The sequence below is a fragment of the Lutjanus erythropterus genome, chromosome 5, assembly GCF_056507025.1.
Source record: "Lutjanus erythropterus isolate fLutEry1 chromosome 5, fLutEry1.hap2, whole genome shotgun sequence".
NCBI lineage: Eukaryota > Metazoa > Chordata > Actinopteri > Lutjaniformes > Lutjanidae > Lutjanus > Lutjanus erythropterus.
In genome coordinates, this window is record NC_139321.1 from 34,440,419 (window position 1) to 34,460,543 (window position 20,125).

At 38.7% G+C, this 20,125-nt stretch overlaps 1 protein-coding gene across 6 annotated transcripts in view; it reads right to left on the minus strand.

Annotated features, from left to right (window-relative positions):
* The window catches only part of LOC146327214 (teneurin-3), a 234,377-nt gene that overhangs the window by 100,782 nt on the left and 113,470 nt on the right, over window positions 1-20,125 (minus strand). For all 6 annotated transcript variants that reach the window (XM_084719713.1, XM_084719712.1, XM_084719711.1 and 3 more), the window contains one exon: window positions 7,491-7,729. In XM_084719713.1, the coding sequence (XP_084575839.1) occupies window positions 7,491-7,729 (239 nt within the window). The remainder of the gene's footprint in view (window positions 1-7,490; window positions 7,730-20,125) is intronic.

Sequence of the window (20,125 nt, forward strand, 5' to 3'; positions counted from 1 at the left end):
TTGCAGCAGTGGAGCTGGAAAGCCTCACCTCAGCAGGTTTGCGCCTCATTTGAATTACAGGAGCTGCTGTTGTCTGTCAGCCAGGGTTTCAGTTTAGTGACTGTTCTGCACATTATTCTACAAATTAATTCCATAAAAACATTTTATCTGATCACTTAGTTTCTGAAATATCATATTAATGTCAGCATGAGCTACAGAGCATCAGAAAATGAGTAATGTGAATTTGGAGCCAATCTCAGCTGACACTGGGTGAGTAAAAATAAAAATTTGTTTTAATTTCAGTATAGTTTCCAGACTGTCCTAATTTGAAAAGACAAGTCAAGGTAATTTTGTATTGATTTAAAACAAACCTTTCTAGTCAAATAAAGAAAACAGGTTCAATAAGCTTGAGATACTTAGCTCAACTAACAACTTTCAGTCAATTTAAGAACATTACAAACATTTGATTTCCCTTCATATTTTCTCAGTTCTTCATTTCACACACACAACTTAAGCTTCAGCTGCTCCGGTTGGAGTCACTTTTTTCCAGCACTGGCACAAAGACAATATGTGAAACTGCTGCCAGTGAATTTATTACATTGTGTAAAAGTGTTAGGGAGTAGGGACTGAATGCAACACTAAGCTTCATTATGGTTTGTAGTTTTTTCATTATTTTGAAAACAATCCCACGACTTATGTTAAAATGCAGCAGAGACTCGCAGTACATTTTCATCCAATTTTTTTTTCTTCAAACTACAAAAAAGAAGGGTCTCAGTAGAATTTTAACTCTTGAACAATGTTTGATGGAGGTCTGCTAAAATGCTGATCATGTTTCTTTAGAATCTAACTCAAGTCAAAGAGACGTTAGAAGAAGTTAAATGAACTTTCTAAAGTGTTCTAAGTGTTCTGAAAATAAATACTAAGAATGGTAAATAGTTATTTACACAATTAATGAATTAAACTTATATATTTACATTAAAGGACCAATTTGTAATAATTGCACATCCAAAAATGAGTACAGGAGTCCAAATCGCTGGAGTTGGAGCCATTGATGCTATATTGAATAAATTGAAATCCTATTTAATATACAGTCTTTGGTCAAAGCTAGATGTTTTGCCTTGCCTGCTTCTCCCCAGACTTGAGGAAGCTCAGGCAGGCTGCAGGAACACTGCAGGAAAGCAGGACAAGCACAACATTGTAATATGACAATAACAAGTGAAGAGGAGTCCTACAGTGTAAGCTGATCAGCTGTTTATTTAGCTGTCAATGTAAAGTTAAGCCTGTTATCCTGAAAACAGAAACTCACTGCTGTGATGTGATGTACAACTGCTAAAAGATTATTAATGATTTCTTATAACTCATAAATAGACGAACATTCAGCGTTAATTTGAACTCTAATTAATGTAAAACGGGCGGGCAATAACACAAGTTGCGGACCAGACTAGAAATTTCAGAGAAGTGAGTTATTTCAACTTAGCATGTTTCCTTAATATCTGATGATGGTCATTTTATGTTTTACTGAAGTAAATATATTACAGATGTCTCCATTAAGTCACTGAGAAAAGATTGCATGATCCCACTACATTCCAGCCTGATTATTTTAAAGAGCACACCCTGGACGGGTCATCAGTTCATCACAGGGCAAAACTGAGTAATGCGGTAGAATAAACTTCAAATACCCTCCTTTTTTTTAACGTATAACAGATGCAGGTGTGCCTGTACTTGTGTGCGAGTTTGTCTTTGTACTAATGGGGCTGTGTGAGCTGACAGTAGAGAAGTATTAAAGTACGAGTGCACATTGTAGCTATTTGAGTCATTGCACCTGGCAGGTGAATTGGCGGTGGATGAAAGAGAGAGGAAGTGGTGGAAACACTCTCAGACACCTGAGGCAAGTGGCAGAGGGCTGCATCTGTTTAACTCGCGCGCACACACACCTACACACACACACCAAAGGAGCTGAAGCACCAAGCAACCAACCACGCTCTGGAATCAGGCCAAAAATACAATTCCCAAACATCCGACAGGTCTACAATTACACAACTTGGTGATTGTTGGGATGAAAATGTAGTAAATGAGTCCAATCTGCTGGAACTGTTAGTGACAACAGCTGAACAAATGCCTGTTTCTGCTCGGTTTCCCTGTGTAAACTGAGTAGATCTGTCATGAGCTCAAGTGCAAATAAAAATAGCAACTGAATGCCTGCACACAGAGGAGCAGCTAAGTTATATAAAGTATGTATATATCCATGCTAATTTTATGATACGAGATCATGAGCGGCAACAAGTCACAAAACAGTTAAGTCAATAAAAGGATTGTGAATATTGATATTGATCTAGCCCATTTATGACCTCTCCTCCAAGAGAGCACTCCCCTCTCTATTCACCAATAAAACACTGGTTATAGTATCTTCACAACAACCCCATATTTCTCCTTATACAACTGTGTCACATTTCCCCTGCCTCCAAGCTGGATGAATACTTATATATCCGCTCGGGGAGAAAGGCACAGTGTAAAGATTAAGGGCTTGGATGACAAGGGAGGGCATGAGGAGAGATGAATCTGTAACGGGTTTATAGCTGTGGTCAAGATTCGAAAGGTTAGCAAGAAGTCAGGTCTGACACACGCTGTGAAAAAAAAAAAAAAAGACTTCTCATAGGAAATAATGCCCCAAGGAGGAGGAGGATGAACATTAGTGTATCTTTCTGCCTGAGATGAAAGCATTTCCTGTTTGACAGAATGAGCGAGTTTCGGTTCTAGTACAACAAAGGCTTTGTGCACCAAGGTCTTCTTTAAAGTTCAAGTGTTTAGGACCGTTTCCTTTGTTATACAAGTTCAGCTCCTCGACTTGTGTTTCATTTTGACGTTGCCATCTGTGCAGGCCATTTGAACCTCTCCGCCTGTGTTTTAACGGGAACCCCCGAGGACATAAATTGGCTGTCGTTCTGTGAACTGGGGATCAGAAGTGTGGGGATGATGCACAGCCCCATGTCAAAGGGAAACAGACAGGAATGCCTTGTTGGAATGGAAACTGCACAAGGGCCATGTCTGCATATCTGACCGAGAGCTCAGGCAGACCGACTCTACTGAATCATATCAGGACATCTGCAATTTCTGCAAAAAGGGAAAAGGAAGTGAAATAGAAATACTCCTGGCAGCGATCAAACTTCACACAGATTAAGAGGCATGTCGGCTTCATTCACTCCAGGCAGCTTGTCTATCATTGGTTCCGTTTGACCGAATGACATGTCTAAAGATTGTCCAATGCCACCGCAGATAATGGAGTCATGTTTTCTCTCTCTAGAACTGAAAGGAAAATGTCGCTTCTGGCACAAAAACTACTGGTTTTCATGCACACAGGTGACAGCTTGTGCTGCACCTCCACATCAGACAATAACAAGTATTCGGTGGCAATATTTATACCAGAAACCCACTATATAGTTAATTCTGTCTGGATGAATGGTTGATTTGTTTCAAATAGATAGCATAAGGATGTTACATCACATGCTGTCGGCGTCTAATAAAACCTTTTTACAGCAGCTATATCGATATGAAATAGTAGGGTAAACACACATGTTAAGGCTGAAAGGTACATGCAGGTTTTGGAGCGACATATGCTGCCATACAGACGTCTTTTTCAGGGATGTCCCTGCTAATTTCAGCAAGATAATGCCAAGACACGTTCTGTATGTCTCACAACAGCGTGGCTTTGTATTAATAGAGTGTAGATACTAGACTGGCCTGCCTGCAGTCCAGACCTGTCTCCAACTGAAAATGTGTGGTGCGTTATGAAGCACAAAATATGAAAACAGAGACCCTGGGCCGTTGAACATCTGAATTTCACTTTCAGAACTTCAGCAATTAGTGTCCTCAGTTCCCAAATGCTTACTGAGTGTTGTTAAAGAAAAGGTGATGTAACACAGTGGTAAACATTCTCCTGTCCCAATTTATGTGCAACACAGATATCAAATTCAGAATGAGTGTATATTTACACAAAACAATAAAGATCAATAAAGAATATTTTGTCTTTGTACTGTATTCAATTTAAAGAGCTCAAAAATTTTTTGCAAATCATTGCATTTTGTTTTTATTTACTTTTTACATAGACGTCCCAACTTTTTTGGAATTGGGTTTGCAATTAAGGTCCCATTCCATTTATTGAAGCACAGCCTTCCCAGTGAGCCAACATGCACAACAGCAGCACCCCGACTCTGTTTGACATGAATGGAACGGAACCTTAATCAGTATCATTGGTAACACCAATGTTTACTGTTTCATATCAAAATAGCTGCTGTGAAAAAGGTGTTAACACCGGCTCCACACAAAGTGTCATCCCTTAAAGCCCAAACACACTGAAAGCATCTGACACACACGCCTTGAGGCGCACCTATTGTTTTAAATTGACTAGACGTGCACCAAAACAGTAATGAGACCCATCAAAATGCCTTGGAGGCACCACAGACTTGTTTTGATTTTGGAGGGTCAAATAAGCACCAAAGCTGTTTTTTTCTACAGCCACTTTAACTGTTTGGAGAGAGCTAAAAGTGGTAAAAAGGCAACAATTTTTCCCACCAAAAGACAATGTTTTATTAAAGAAATAAATTATTGATAATAATGCTTCAGCCTATGCAATAAAACAACATAGGCAATGGAAACATCATCAACAGCAATAAGAAAATTGTTCAATAGAGTGTTCACTTAAATGCAATACATGCAAACCACAGTGGAGGCACATAATAAATATGCACTCGCTCAAACAGCACACGACATCATTTCCCTTGATAATGGAGCGTCCTACGACTGACACGCAAACAGCCAATTAGTGTTGTTCAGCTCCACCATCGACAAGTGACATAACAGCAGAAACAGCATGGAGTGAGAAAATGAGTGCAGATGGTGAGGAAATTGTTAATAAAAAAAAAGGACAGGTCAGCTCGACAGTATGCCAGTTGTTTTTTATTTGAGGTCTATTAAGGCTATTATCTGTGTGGATTTAAAAACAAAGAGATAAGGTGGCTAAATGCAAAATAAAGTGGTAAAAATCAACCTTTCTTTTCTCCTGGTCTGTATTAAAAGTGGTCATAAAAATGATCAATAATTACTAATGTTGACTGAAAGATTTTTCAGCCCTAATAATACTAAACAGGTTTTCTGTGGCATCGGCACTTCATATAACTTTTATTCAAATACAAATACAGAAAATAAATGGGTTATCTTAACAGAAGAACAGTGGTATCTGTAAAGAATGCAAACTTGTGTCTGTCTACATATAAATAGCGACCTGTTCCCAAAGTACTGCCGGTTCTCTGGTGTTGGCATTTCAAACTTGATGCCTGCAGTGCACCATATGTGCATCAACTGACGTGCGTCAATTATCACTTTCAGTGCGTTTGGGCTTTTAGAAAAAATATCTGCATGCCTGGCTCAGACATTTAGGCAGATTTCTCCCTGTGCTGCCCCTACGGAGAATCAAAGGGAAAGTCTCAGTCGGTAAAAAATGTTCAGCTAGAATATCTGGTAAAGTGAACAGTTTATAAGATTTTCACCTCCTGAACTGCCTCCAGACACGATCAGGGACAGAACCTTCTAAGTGGACCAACGTGAGGAGGAAAAGAGAGGACTTTTTTTTTTTAATTGGCACCATGGAGCTGGTGTCGCCTGTGAGTTTGAAGGACAGTTGTAGATAAAAGGCTGGTAGGAGTGTGGCCCTGAACTGATGAGGCTAACGGGTTGTCAACCGTACAGATTAAGAGTCAGGGAGACCGCGGGGGTGAAGGCGAGACAGTAAGAGTGTGTCTGATTGAGACAGAAAGAGAGACATGAGCAGTCATGAAGTCTCTGGGATCCCGAACCCAGCTTTAACTCCTCGACAGCAGCTCACAAGTCTTCATAAACAAACTGCCGGTCAAGATGAAAAGACTTTCAGGACTGAATGCTGGCCATTAAAATGGCATGGTTTATGGTTTTGACATTTTCATTTGAAAGCTGTTCTAATTGTGTGTTTTTTTCCCACTGCTTCCACCAAGTCCCTTCAATGCTAATAACTAAATATGAAGGGACTGACAGTTGCTGTGTTGTTTACTGTTGATTGTTACAGGGTGGAGGTTCAGAGACACATTTTACACAGTCAGTTGGGTCCAGATCAGGTCCTGTTCTATTACCACAAGTGTGTTTAACATAATGTGTAGAAGACCCAGCCATGATCAGACAGCCCTGATCATGATAACAATGTTGTGTGTAAAATAACAGAAAACCTGGATGTATCTTATCAACTTTCTTGTTGTAGGATGGATTATATGCATCACAGCCCGGCACAGGGGATACAGCTACTGACATTACATTAAGTAAGGCACAAAGTTTTGTTTTGACAATTTGTGAACATTAAGTTGGTAGTAGCAATCAGCTGTGACCGATTGGATCTGTGTCTCCCAGCTGGATTAAGGTTCTGCATGGGTCCAGGCATGTACGTGCCAACCATCTTGATTTTTTCAAGGAGACTCACGTTTTTCACTGCCCTCTCCCTATTTCCTCCTGGCATTGCAATTCTCCTATTCTTCCCCGATTTCTGACAAATTTTCACACCGTTTTTTGCTTTTCATTATCACCTTATCACCTGTTTCTGACACTGTACAACAGGTATAAGCCCTATATGAGACTTTCCAAAAGTCTACTGTTTCCATCTGGACAACAATACCACTACTGTACACCAGACTAGACCTCCTATAAAGAATTCCCATTTCTCAAAGGTTTTAAAGCAAAAAAAATCTTTTTAAGTGCAGGGGCAAAAAAGTAAATGAATGAAAGTTTATGCCAGATATTTATGCAGGCACACACTAGAGGGATGAATTATTCTGTATTCTGCAGCGTACTTCTTATTATGTTATTTTCATTCTTTAATTGTCACCAGAATGCAGGAAACAAAGTCTCTGAACTCAATTTTTTTCTGGTATCAAAATCCATGGTCTCAAAATCAAAATCAATAATTATGGATGCAGGTCCCAGCTTTCTGGTTCGGGTCCAGTTCTGGCGTTTCTCAGTTCTGAATGCGACCAGGTTCCAATTTTCCATTAATAAATGCACCTGGTTCAGTTCCAGGTTGTACATTTCCAGGTCTTTTTGGGTTCAGGCACAGTTTTTGGAACTGTGAAAACCTCTGTTACAGGGTTTTGTTGAAATCTCAAACTGACATGAATTAATGTTTTTACTTTCAAGGCTTAAGTGTAAAGTCAAGTCTAAAGTAAAAGTCTGACAACCTGTACTGTAAGACAGACTCCAGAGATGTGTGCGTGGAGACAAAACCAGCAGCTGTGTAGCTCTCATTAATATGATAATCTTAATAATGTCCCATAATCTGTCATGCACTGTTTTTTTCTAATGTTGTAATTTGACTGTTTGAGATTTGAGACCAGATAACCTGTGAATCTCCTCCTTATCGACAGTATCAAATGCAACTAGATTTTAAAATCTGTCAAACTTCACACAGCAGTGCTCACACAGCCTGATCTCAGGCTTACCTATGCAGTAGCAGAGGATGATGGACAGGACCACAGCTATCCCCACGGCGATCAGGGCGGTGCACTTCCAGGAGCAGTGTTTGGGCGACTTCTTGAACTTGAAAGCCCCTCTGGACAGGCTGTTCCTGGGCAGAGGGCGCGCAGGCGTGGAGTAAACCGTCCCCGTCGCCATGGTGTAACCAGGGGCCGCTGCGCCAAAGAAAGGTGTCGTTCCTGTGCCCGTTTTAAAAAGGAAGTGTCTGCAGAGGGAGAAAAAGGAATTGTACAAATAATAAAAAATAAATCACCCAAATACAATATACTCTACAATCGCACATACTCCCATGTGTATCACGCTGCAAGAGGAACTGGGTTATATTCTAATATTCAGTATAATCCTGACATTGGAAGAGGTGAACAAAAAGTACCTCATAAAAACAATCATCTCCCACTTGCCCTTTTACAACTGGGCCTTTGCTAATAGCCCATTATACCTGGGGTAATTAAGAGGGTTTAATCAAATGCACTACGGAGTGATCGTCCTATTAACTTTTAAACCCCACGTGAAAAGCTCTTAAGTAAATGAATTAAGCCTTGTTGCCACTCTTGCCACTACTTAGAGATTAATACCCAAATGCCTCCAGGCTTAAGGGGCCGGCCAGGGAAATTGAACAGATTGACCAAGCATTACAAATGCTATTCCAATCCACAACTGTAGAATCTGTCCATTTCTGATTTAAAAATAAAAAAAATACACACTTAAAACAAACGGTCCCTCTTGTATTCAAATAATGGAAAACTTTAAATTAAAGTATTAAAGTCTTCACCAGGATTACATTAGGAGTTCAGTGATATTTGATTGTAAAACAAGACTTGTGCTAATTAATAATTCTAAAAAAAAAATGGATAAACAATTTGTACAACACAAACTTTATTATTCAGTTGAGGGGCTGCTTGACACTCGCTGTTGAACACAAAATTACACCTGAGAGCACCTGCCCAGCACCACCACAGTCATATCTTTTCAACAGGAACAGTTGGAGGTACCTGGCCCAAGATGGGGTAAATAAAGTGGGGCTACAAATTCACTTCCTCGTCCAAGTTTACTCTCTTGCGATCTGCTGTTACCAAAATAAAAGCTGAGGAGTACATTCAGCACACACATTTCCTAAAAGTGAGTTTCAAATATTGTGTGTGTCATTCATTTATGTTTGCTTGAAAAGCCCTATTTTGAGATTTGTAACAAACAGAAGGGAAATTAAAAATTAAAAAAGACATGGAAATCTAAGTAGAGTTAGGGAGTTATTGTTTCCTCTGTGAAAATAAAGCCTGGCCTACTGAGCGCTGCATAGTTAACCCAGTTTTTTCAGCATGACACAAATATAATGTCCATCCATGCATTCAAAGCCGGGCTCTCCAACTGAGATAGGAGTCCAAAAAAAGGTCATACTCTCCATGGACATCTGAAAATATCTTGCAATGCACCATGAATCCCTCTCGAAAAGTCTTTCATAACAGGGCAATCCCAGAAAACAAGATAAGGATTTGCGTTTCAATTTCTCCAACCAAAATAAAACTTTAAAGCACTGTATAAGAGGTTAAATGCCAATGCAGCAGTAAAAAAGCATGAATAAAAGTGAAAATGTAGTTATATAAACGTCACTTTAAAACAAAAAACTTGTGCAAAATCATGAATTAGTTCAATTTCAGAGAGTAATGGCCAGAGAAAGCACAGTCCTCCCTTCTTACTCTTGAAAATATAGGATCCACTTTCTGCTAGAACTCTTATGCAACCTTTTACAGTGTTTCTTGTTTTCTATAGATCCCAGGAGGAATGGGTTGCCGTGGAAACAGCTAATTTAAATACATCAATAAACTGATAAAGCTGTGTTTGCTCATCAATTATTTGTGCGGCATCTGTGAAGTCTCCGTGTAAGTTTTGTAAAGGCTTTTTTAAATCCTGACTGTGAATCTTGTGCACTAAAAGAGCTTGAAAACGGCTAATTGGGTGCATAATCTGAAGCTGAGCAGTTAAAGACTAAACACATTCACTAATCAGAGTTTCCCAGATAATGTGATAGGAGCGGCCAAAGTGGTCAACATACTTTATTGAAACTGTTAATGCACCGAAAACTGTTCATTAAAAGGCATAATATAAAAAAAAAAAACACAAAACACAAACCAACGTATAAACATAATCCCTCTCAATCATCCCTATAAGTGTGTGTTCTGGTGACTGTGTCTGCACACACCCTGTAGCCCTCTGTTTGTTTCTTATTTTCTCATATTTTGCTGTGTTTGGGACGTTTCTGAGCCTCAGCCAGTTTGGCAGCGCTCAGCCAATACAGCAGCGCAGGTTTTGAGGTCGGGACTCTATAAAAACATAGCGACAAATGATTACATGCTGTCTCTGTCTCTTTCCTCTGCTGTCTGTCTGCGAGAGCTGCAGAGAGACACACACACACACACACACACAGGCAGAGCAGACTGAGGATCGCTTCTAGCAGATTTGTTGCATTTTTCTTAACTGATTGTTGAAATAAGGTGTGAAACAATCAATAATCAATTACATGAGATATTTATAATTTATATTTATTATATATTTATTGTAATTAATTATAAAATGACAATGATATGTATCAGATATAAGGAAACTTGCTAAGTTGAAATAATCACTTCTCAATGCTATGCCACAGCCACGGTGTTCTGTTGTCGTTTGTCTGTTTCACGTTAATTAGAGTTAAAATTAATGCAGAACGTTTTTGTTTATGAGTTGTAAGAAGTCATCATTATTCTTTTAGAAGGAGTATTTGTTTTTAACATTTAAACTGAGCAGTTTGTTACTGGAGTCTGGCAGGCAGAAGGCAGGCAGCCACTGAACTCCAACTCCAGAGTGTGTATCAGAGCAGTGGGATTTTGTTTTCAGGATAAAGGGCTTAATTTTATATTGACAGAGAACTGACCATTATAAACAGCTGATCAAGTTAGAGTGCAGGACTCACTGCTGCTTGTAATTGACAAATTGCAATGTTGTGCTCGTCTCGTGCTCCTGCAGTGTTCCTGCAGCCTGCCTGAGCTTCCTTGAGTCTGGGGAGGAGGGGGCAGCAGGAAACAACTTGCTTCAACCATAGACTGCATATTTAAAAGGAATTTGAACTATTTAATATATTGTGTATGGCTCCAAATCACTGTTTGGACTGCAGTACAATTTTTTGACGCCAACTTGCAACTCATTTCTCTGTTAAAGAAAAAGATATTTTGGATGAAAAGTAAGAAGTCAATAGGATTGTCTGGGATTATGTGTAATTATCTAATTAGTCCATCTGCATCTCCATTCTAAATACTAAATTTTGGCATTTCTGCAGTTAAGTCAAGGCTTCATTATATTTAGAGAATATCTCTCTCATTTCCTTGAAATAATAATGTATGACCAGATTGACTTGACATTGTATGATTTGACTCATAATCAAAGATTGATATTTAAAGGGCCTGTCTCTAGGATTTAGTGGCATCTAGTGGTGAGCTTGCAGATTGCAAACATCTCAGAGAAATCTGTACAACTCGCTCAATTGTTACATATTGCTCCTTTAATCATTAACAATTAGTAAGATTTAAAAAACCCACATCTTTTTCTTAGCTTTACTTGAACAATTCTAGCAACAAAATAGTTTTGCAAAATATTAATTCATGAAACACAAACAATTTAAATGAACAGATTTTAAAATAACAATAAGGCTTCTGCTCAAATTGTCTGTTCTTGTCCTTACTCTCCAAACAAAAATGTCAAATGGGGCACAATTAACTGCCATTCTACACTAATAAGGCAGACCAAACCATATCATGAGACCATCTGTGAGCTCTGGAGAAATGGTAAACAAAACATACAGTGTCGGTTAATACATTTTTAATCAGCTAAACTCATAATGGTAATTAATCATTTAACAATTAATCATCAATATCACTACCAACCTAGCATTGTGCAGAGGTGTGGGCATGTTTATTAGTGTTTTAGAATCATTAAAAAATAATGTTTTGTTTCTCTAATTCACTACTTTGTTCTGCATATTCTACCTTTGACTATCATATTCTTAAATTGGACAATCTGTATCTGGATATGTTATCCAGATGTGATTAGGATCGGATCAGATCTGCTAGACCACATCTGGAGGTACTTTGGCTTGCATTGTGTTCACATCTTAGGCAGGTGTAAATGCAACACATATAACAATCTGGCTAATGTATCCGGATACTCATCACATTTTAATACCAAGTGTAAATGGGGTGTTAAGCAAGTTGATCAGACAACTGATGGAATACTTTGAACAGATTTGTTTTACAAAGGACACATCATAAACCTACACCATAATGCATCGCTCATATTTCAGCCCCGCCGCTGATATTTCAGGTACTTCCTATCTCCGGTGGGGATATCTCTGGGATAAATCGTCCTCTGATCAATTCTCCAGTGAAAGAACAAATGTCAGATTTGGATCGTCTGGCTCCTCGATGCCCCGATTGACACGTGCGGTCGCGGACAGACAGGGATTCCATTTAAAGGTTACCACGTGTCACTGCTGGAATGACAATGCTCCGGCCGTCTGCAACCTGAAGAAGTTCAGATTCTTCAATCTGGAACAATCTGTGCTGTAGCTGCCGCAGACTCTATAATACGCAGTTGGTTGTGAATTGAGGTCAAAACTTGCACAACGTCGGAGGCGGCAGACGTGTAGTCAGACACACAGGCAAATAGACACAGCTATCTGGGGAGTTAAGTGTAAGTGGATGCAATTTGATGAGGCAGACAGAAAGGGACGTGGTCGAGCGAGTTCGTGTGTTTGTGTGTGTCTCCGTATGTGACTACTCTATTTGAGGGAGGTGACGATTGCAACTGATGATGTGAGAACAGTTCTGCCTGTAAATAAAGGTCTCAATGTACCCGGGCTCCTGTTCATGTAAAGATATGAAGACATGATGCTCTAATGGCCTCCAAGTCAAAGACACTGGAGCTATGAACACTAGAGCTGCAATGTTTAGTCAATTAAACTATAAGTTGTCAATGATTAAATTAATTGGTATTTTAAGAAATAAGAAAAAATTAAAATGGGAAGCACTAACCAACATTTTTCACAACTTTCTGACAATTTATTATTTGATTTAAATAAAGAAAATTATCTGGATTAGATCTAACTGCATCAGTTGTCAACTATTAATAAATCTGCAGATATTTTGAGAGTCGAGTTGCTGTGAGCTATTAAGAAAAAATGTCTGATTCTCTAACTTCAGCTTCTCGAAAATGAATATTTTCAGGTTTGTTACATCATCTGCAACAGTAAACTGAATATATTTGGACTGGGGACAAAAAAAGAAATTTGAGGACACCACAAGGGTCTTTGAAAAACATTTTTCATCATTTTCTGACATTTTATGGTCAAAAAACCTAATTGGTTAATTGAGAAAATTACCGGCAGATAATTGATAATACTATTTTGATATTCAATCAATCATTTTGAGTTATCTTTGAAGAAAAAAATGTCCAAATTCTTTGATTTCAGCTTCTCAAATGGGAATATTTTCTGGTTTCTTAAGTCTTCTATGACAGTTCACTAAATATCTTTGGGTTATGGACAAATTAAGACGTGAGGATGTCAGCTCGGGCTTTGGGAAACACAGATCAACATTTTTCAACATTTTTCACAACTGATTGATGAACAGATTAATTGATGATAAAAATAGTTAGCTGTAGAGCTGCAACAATTAGTTGATCATCAAATTATTTGCCAACTAATTTGATATTCAGTTGATCATTTTGAGTCATTTTGAAGAAAAAAAAACTGTACAAATTCTCTGATTTCAGCTTCTCAAATGGTCAAAAAAACTTATGGTTTCTTAAGTCTTCTATGGCAGTAAACCGATTATCTTTGAGTTGAGGGCAAAACAAGACATTTGAGGACGTCATCTTGGGCTTTGGGAAACAGTGATCAACATTTTTAGCCATTTTGTGGACCTAACAACTTATCAATAAATCAAGAAATACGGAATAATTAGTATGAAAATAATCACTCCAGAACCTTTTATGACAATGAAAAGTGTACTAAACAGGAAAAACTTGTAAACTAAAAACGTGTAAACAAATCACAAAACAGTGTTTATTTGCGCGGTGAAGTTGATTGAACATTTGCACAAGTTAGTTGACTGAATGATCTGAATGCACGCATAATTACCAGAAACATATGGCACGCGGCGGGTGGTTTAAAACTAGAAAGTCAGCTAAATTTCAGTCATTTATATCACTTTTGCTTTGCATAACAGAGTGTAGAGAGAGTCTGACAACTTTCAGTTACAGTGTATCAGCATCACCGAGACAAATTCATGCGCTGGTCGTTTATTTGCGCTCAGCATTTAAAGCAATTCCGCTGCTGATGTTTTTCATGCCGGCCTCTTTTCTTTTTTTCCAAAGAGCAGAGTGAAGGGGTCTAAAGATGAAATGCTGTTGGACATGATTAACAAACAGCGGACCAGTGTAAATGTCTGCAGCTATACACACTGGATGACCGGCTGTAATTGATTACAGCCAGTGTGATGCAACAAGGCACATTACTATGCTAATCCAGCCAGCCCCAGTGATAGCAATGTGCTGTGCTGTGAGTGAGAGTGTGAGACTGAGAGGGAAAGTGAGCAAATGAATGGCTGCGTGTCAGCGCGATCGCAGTGTGTTTGCGTGCACGCCTGTCTGTCCCATTGAGGAGCGTGGAACACAAAAGCAGCAGCCACCCTGGTCTCCTCTGCTCTCACAACATTGCTTGTCATCAGGATGACATTTGAAAACATCCTCACAGAGGACAAAAGACTAAACAGAGAGTGGGTGGATTTGTCTCCGGCTAAGCTCCAGCTGGAGGGGTGAGAGAGCATACTAGAAACAATGCAAATCGAAACCCTCAGAATATGTAATCTGTCTATTAGCCGCTGTTCGGCGTTAGCATTAGCATTTCAAGGTGAGAGCTGGAATAATCAGGCTGCTTCTTTCCAATCCGTGCCCCCCCAAAAAAAAGAAGGGAAAAAAAAAAAGACTACAGATGTGGCGGGAGTCAAAGTGGCTCGTTTTCACGCTTGCCGCCGTCGCCGTCGCTCTCCCCCGAAATGGCCACCTGCCCTCTCGTCAGGGGGCCTGCTAGCAGGTGCTATTCTGGTACAGCTAGCTCCGTGCCCGTGTGATGGTATTTCAGGCGAGCTTCCTTGTGCCGCCCTGCCCACGGAGATCAGCATGGTGCCATCTCGAGTCACTCCCTCAGTGTGCTTAGATTATTTACACATGGAATTGACTATATTTAACGAGTTTGATGAGGTTGGGCTTAAAAGGAGCTTAGCTTTTATGTACATACATTTAAGATGGTTTTAGGAGTCTAACTCTCGGCCTTTAATCTTGAGGCACAATTGTGGTGAGGACATGTTCCACTGCAAGCCAAATCCTTGTGTATTTTAGCCACTGAAGGTTACATTTGCAATGTGTAATGATCTTTTATATGAATAAGTATTTAGATCAATGGTTCCCAACCTTTTTTTCCTTGGGGCCCCACTATTTCTATCTAAGAAAAGCTGAGTCCCCCACAGTGTGTACACATACACAGAATAATGTTTTATTCCAAGGCTTCATTGTCAAAAATTAACATCAGTTATAACCGTTTCCATTCTTAGAACCTTTACCTTTGATGAATGTCTTATTTCCTAGTATAACTTTTTTTTTCTTTTAAAGGAGTAATATGTAGCAATTGCAAAAAATAGTCCAGCAGTTGGGGCCATGGACAGTATGTTAAATAAGTAATATCACAATATGATATTATATTGATTATTTGGACAATGATTCAGTATTTGCAGATCAAAAAGTGCTGCCAAATCAGCTGCCTGCGACCAGTATCAGAGGCTACCATGTATCCATCAAAAACATTCAGTTACATTTTTGTCAACTCACAGAAAGCAACTAAATTATGATTTGACAATTTTATGACTGAATTCTTCCAGACTTTTGTGACATGGGAATTTCAAAATAAAGGCATATCTAACATTATAGGGAATATTTTCACTTTGCATTGCTCATATTAGATTGTTGAACACTGAATCGACATATCGATCCTGATCAATACACACTCCTAATATTAAGTAGGTTAAAATCCTAATATATCCTAATGTAGCTATAGTAGAATTGAATTGTTCAACAGGCTGCAGGAACACTGCAGGAACAAGATGCACAGAAAATCGTAAACTGACAATAAAAAGTCAGGACGAGTGCTTGATCAGCTGTTCATAACTGTCATAGTCTGTCAATGTAAAGTTAAGCCAGTTATCCTGAAAACAAAAACTCTCTGCTCTGGAGTTTGAGTTCAGTGACTGCCTGTCTCACTGCCTGCCAGACTCCATTAACATATTGCTCAATTTAACTGTTATAAACATCTACGCTTTCTAAAAGATTAGTGATGATTTCTTGCAACTTATATACAGACACTTAGTCATTCGATGAACATTCAGCTTTAATTTGAGCTCTAATTAATGTGAAACAGGCAAATAAAAACAGTTATTCCAGCCTGGAATAGAAATTTCAAAAGCGCAGCTGTAGTGATGTTGTCAGAGAAGTGAGTATTTTAACTGAAAGTGTTACTAAATTGTGATCTCTGATGACATATCACAGTAAATTTGTGATTTATAACAATAAATAAATTACAGATTTCTCCTTTAACAACCCAACAGAGTAGGCTTACACACACTCATCCTTAGCAAAGAATAATAATGACTCATTATCACAGAGCTTGAGGGGTCAGGTGGCCGACTAAGTAGCCTACAATTTTTGAGGAAGGACAAAAAAAAAAAAAAAGCATTAATGCAAATGTGCATGTGCAAATCTTATTTTGACAACCTCAGAGCAGATGAAGTCTCGGCCCTGTGACTGTGACATCACTGGGGGACTTTGGGAAACAGTGATCCAACATTTTTCACATTTATTTTCTGACATTTTATGGTCCAAACAACTTACTCAGTTTATTGAGAAAAGCCCAAAGACTTGAGCTTTGGGAAACAGTGATATATATTTCTCACTATTTTCAGATTTTTTTAAAAGATGGACTAAACACCTAATCAATGAATCTAGAAAATGACTGACAGATTAATCGATGATGAAAGTAACTGTTAGCTGCAGCCCTAAACAGGTAGTACGGAGCAGAACCTTTCATATTACTGAAAACATAATAATAAAATACACTGTATTAATTGCACCCTGACCGATATAGGGCATTGGGGACCCCCTGTGATTTTTGCTGCCTTCCCTTAGGGGGGCACAGACCCCAAGATGAGAACCAATGATTAAGATTACACGTCACTATCCATCCTCTGTTCATGAAAGCTTTCACATTTGCTGGCAAACATCATCTGGAACAGATGCACTCCATGTTTGCCAGCAGCAGCAGCAGCAGCAGCAGTTTAATACAGTAACCTAAAATAAGAGGAAATGCAGAACTCTGGAATCACCACAGAAATGTGTGCTTGGCACTAAAGATGTTGGCAAAATAAATGAAAAGGAAAACACACGAGAGAAAGGGAAAAAAAATACGTCTTGAGGATTACCACTTTGTCTACAGCACCATCCACTTTGGCAGGTAACCAACCAGCACTGCAAGCTCCTTTCTATTCCAAAGGGCTAGTTGGCTGGTGTCTTACACATGACTAATCAGTCCTGGTACGATCCTGACATTGAGGCTGGTGCGCAAAAAAAAAAAAAAAAAAAAAGTTCAATTTTCCTCCTCTGATGTGAAACATGACTGTCTGACTCATGATTTACATGTGCATCCCACACAAACAACCACACACACACACACAAACCAAATCCTGCCTGGATTACCTCTGCTATTCTTTTTCGCCCCCGAGAACAATTCTAACACATTTTCCATCAGGAAAATGTACTGTCTGTGGGACACTGTACCACATGATGATTTTGGAGCCGAGACATAATTTCATTTCGCCAAAGGACTCCCTTGACACATGAATCCAATGAGGATTGACAGTACATTTATAACTGCAACGTGTGGCTGGGCAGGCCTTCAAAAGACTCATTCTGAAGTGTCATAACGACTGTTCTAGCTGAATCTCATTGAATATAAGTGAAAAAAAAAACGCTGAAGTGGGCTCCAAAGGACATACATATGTAACAGCAGGTGCCTACCTGCATCTTATCCATCAGAGCACTTATAGAGCACATAGCTCTCGCCCTAAACGCGTCAAAAATACTAATTTCAGACATTCTGGTGTAGCCTATTTTAAACAAAGGATTAAGTACTGCTCAAGAATAATTACCGTATATGTGCATTGGTCTCTTAAGGGACACGGAAATTCATTTTATAATGAAATTCATTGGAATATTTCTAATTGAAAATATGACAAAAAAAACTATTTCCATGAAGCCAAGTGGTTAGTAAGAGAAACCTGAGGGGTTTATTAAAAGCATTCCACACACTTAAATAGATCTGAATGTCTTTTCGGCACTTGAGAACATGATCACTTCGACGTCGCCCGCTAATTGAGGCCTTTAAATGGAGTGGTCTTGGTTATCATGGGGCAGAACAAAAGCTTAAGTAGAATAATGTCAAAGATTTATCTGATGTGTAAAACCAGCATTTGTCACGGCGATGAAAAAAATGTTAAATTAAAAACTCCTGATCCATTGTTTCGTCATGGGATCAAGACTTCTCATCTATGCTATTCAAGTTTGTGTTTCAGTTCATTAGAAATAACTTGGGGCTGAGCAACATACCAATATTATTCATTTTGGATGTCTGTATATCGTGATATGGCATAAGTGTCTTTTCCTGGTTTTAAACACCGCATTACAATAATGTCGGTCTTCCATCTAATGACTTTCGAAGCGATCTGATTGGCAGACAAATTTCAAATGTTGGAATAAAATCATAAGAATCTTGCTGGAGTTGAGACGTGCTCCCGAACTCAGTCTGCGCTGTCTTCAGTCAGTCTTTTTCCTGTCTTGGCGTTCCGATAAAAAAAAAAAAAAAATCAAACGTGTTTAATATTTTCGCAAGTCTTGGCTCACGCAAATAGATAAGTTCGATGTGCTCTCCTCAGTATCTCCCTGTCTAGCCGTGCGCAGGCAGTCGGTGTGTGTGACAGACAGGATGCCGCTCGCCGCAGGAGAAGTTCAGCTGTAACTAAAACTTTCGGAAACTTTCTTTGAATTTGAACTTTTCAAAGAGCGAGTGAGCTCCTCTCACTGTTCCTCTCTGGATCAGGATCCTATAGATTGTAAATATATAGTTCATTTGAGCTTCTCTCTCACTCTCTCTCTGCAGATCTCGGGTGTTCCTATATGGAGTCAAAGGAGTGCTGTATATAGAAAAAGAATAAATCTTGCAAATATGTAAATACTTCATTTGATCTTATCCCTCCCATCATTTTTACATCAAATGTGCAATATCCCTTTAGTGAGTTTGTGATTATTTGGCTATAGATTTCTCTGCCTACTTTTTATAAGGCTGCTGATTTTTTGCTGCAACCATCATAACCTCTAAACTTTATTAAATAAATATTTTATTGATAAACTTAAACATTAACACACACAAAAAAAACTGAAATGATGCCAAGGGATCAGCACAGACAGATATTAACTAGTTCATGCAGTAAAAATACTGTAATATTTGAATTTGGACATATCCTCCAGATCTAGTAGTACATGTAGAAAATTTGATTTACCTGTAAATATCTAACACCTAAACTGAAAAAAGTGCACCTCAGATTTCTTAGATACACCCTAAAAGTTGAAAGGACAACCTGCAATAACATGGTCCATGGAGAGATGGATGATACTGACTCTGTATTACAGTTGAATAAGAGTTAGAAGGAATCAGAAGATAAATAAACTAAACTCAGTCAAATAATGTACAAGTATTTGCTCAGCCTGCATAACACAGGTGGGTATATGTTGCTGTGGGTGTTGCATCAAACTGGAGAAGTATCTGTTGTATGAAAAGACATAAAAGGCTGAAGAAACCAGCAGTTTTGCAACCTTTGTGATGACAATCATCTGGGAGACGAGTATCATGATTTATTTGAACACTGAGCATAATGAATGTCAATCTATGGTTAAATTAATTGTGTTATTACAATCAGATAAGTCAGAAGTTCTTTATTCACACAGCAGTCATTTACTGCTGATATCTCCACGCTCAGGGTGGGAAGCTCAAATGTTGTGTTGTTTTATTCCACGTTGCAAGTCGTATTGAGGCTTCACTGATTCATCGTCAACTGCAAAGTCACTGGATAGTGAAAATCTGGTGGGATGTGGGACCATATTCCAGGCTAAAACAACAGTCACTTCCTGCCAAACAGTACCATTTGATAGTGTTAAATTCACTTTAAAATATCAACGCACATCTTGGACACATTTATTTAAGCCTATAAGTGAAACGCACTGGATGTAATCAAACTTGCAATGAGATATTAACTGTCTGTCTGTCTCTTGTTCAAGAATGTAAGCTAAGCAGCTGAAATAGGGTTGTCACTATGTTAGGTTAGAACAAAATAACAGTTTAATCTTACAGTTTTCTTAACACTTTTGTGTTGGATGTAATCAAACACTACACATAAATATGTCTTCCAGTGAGCAT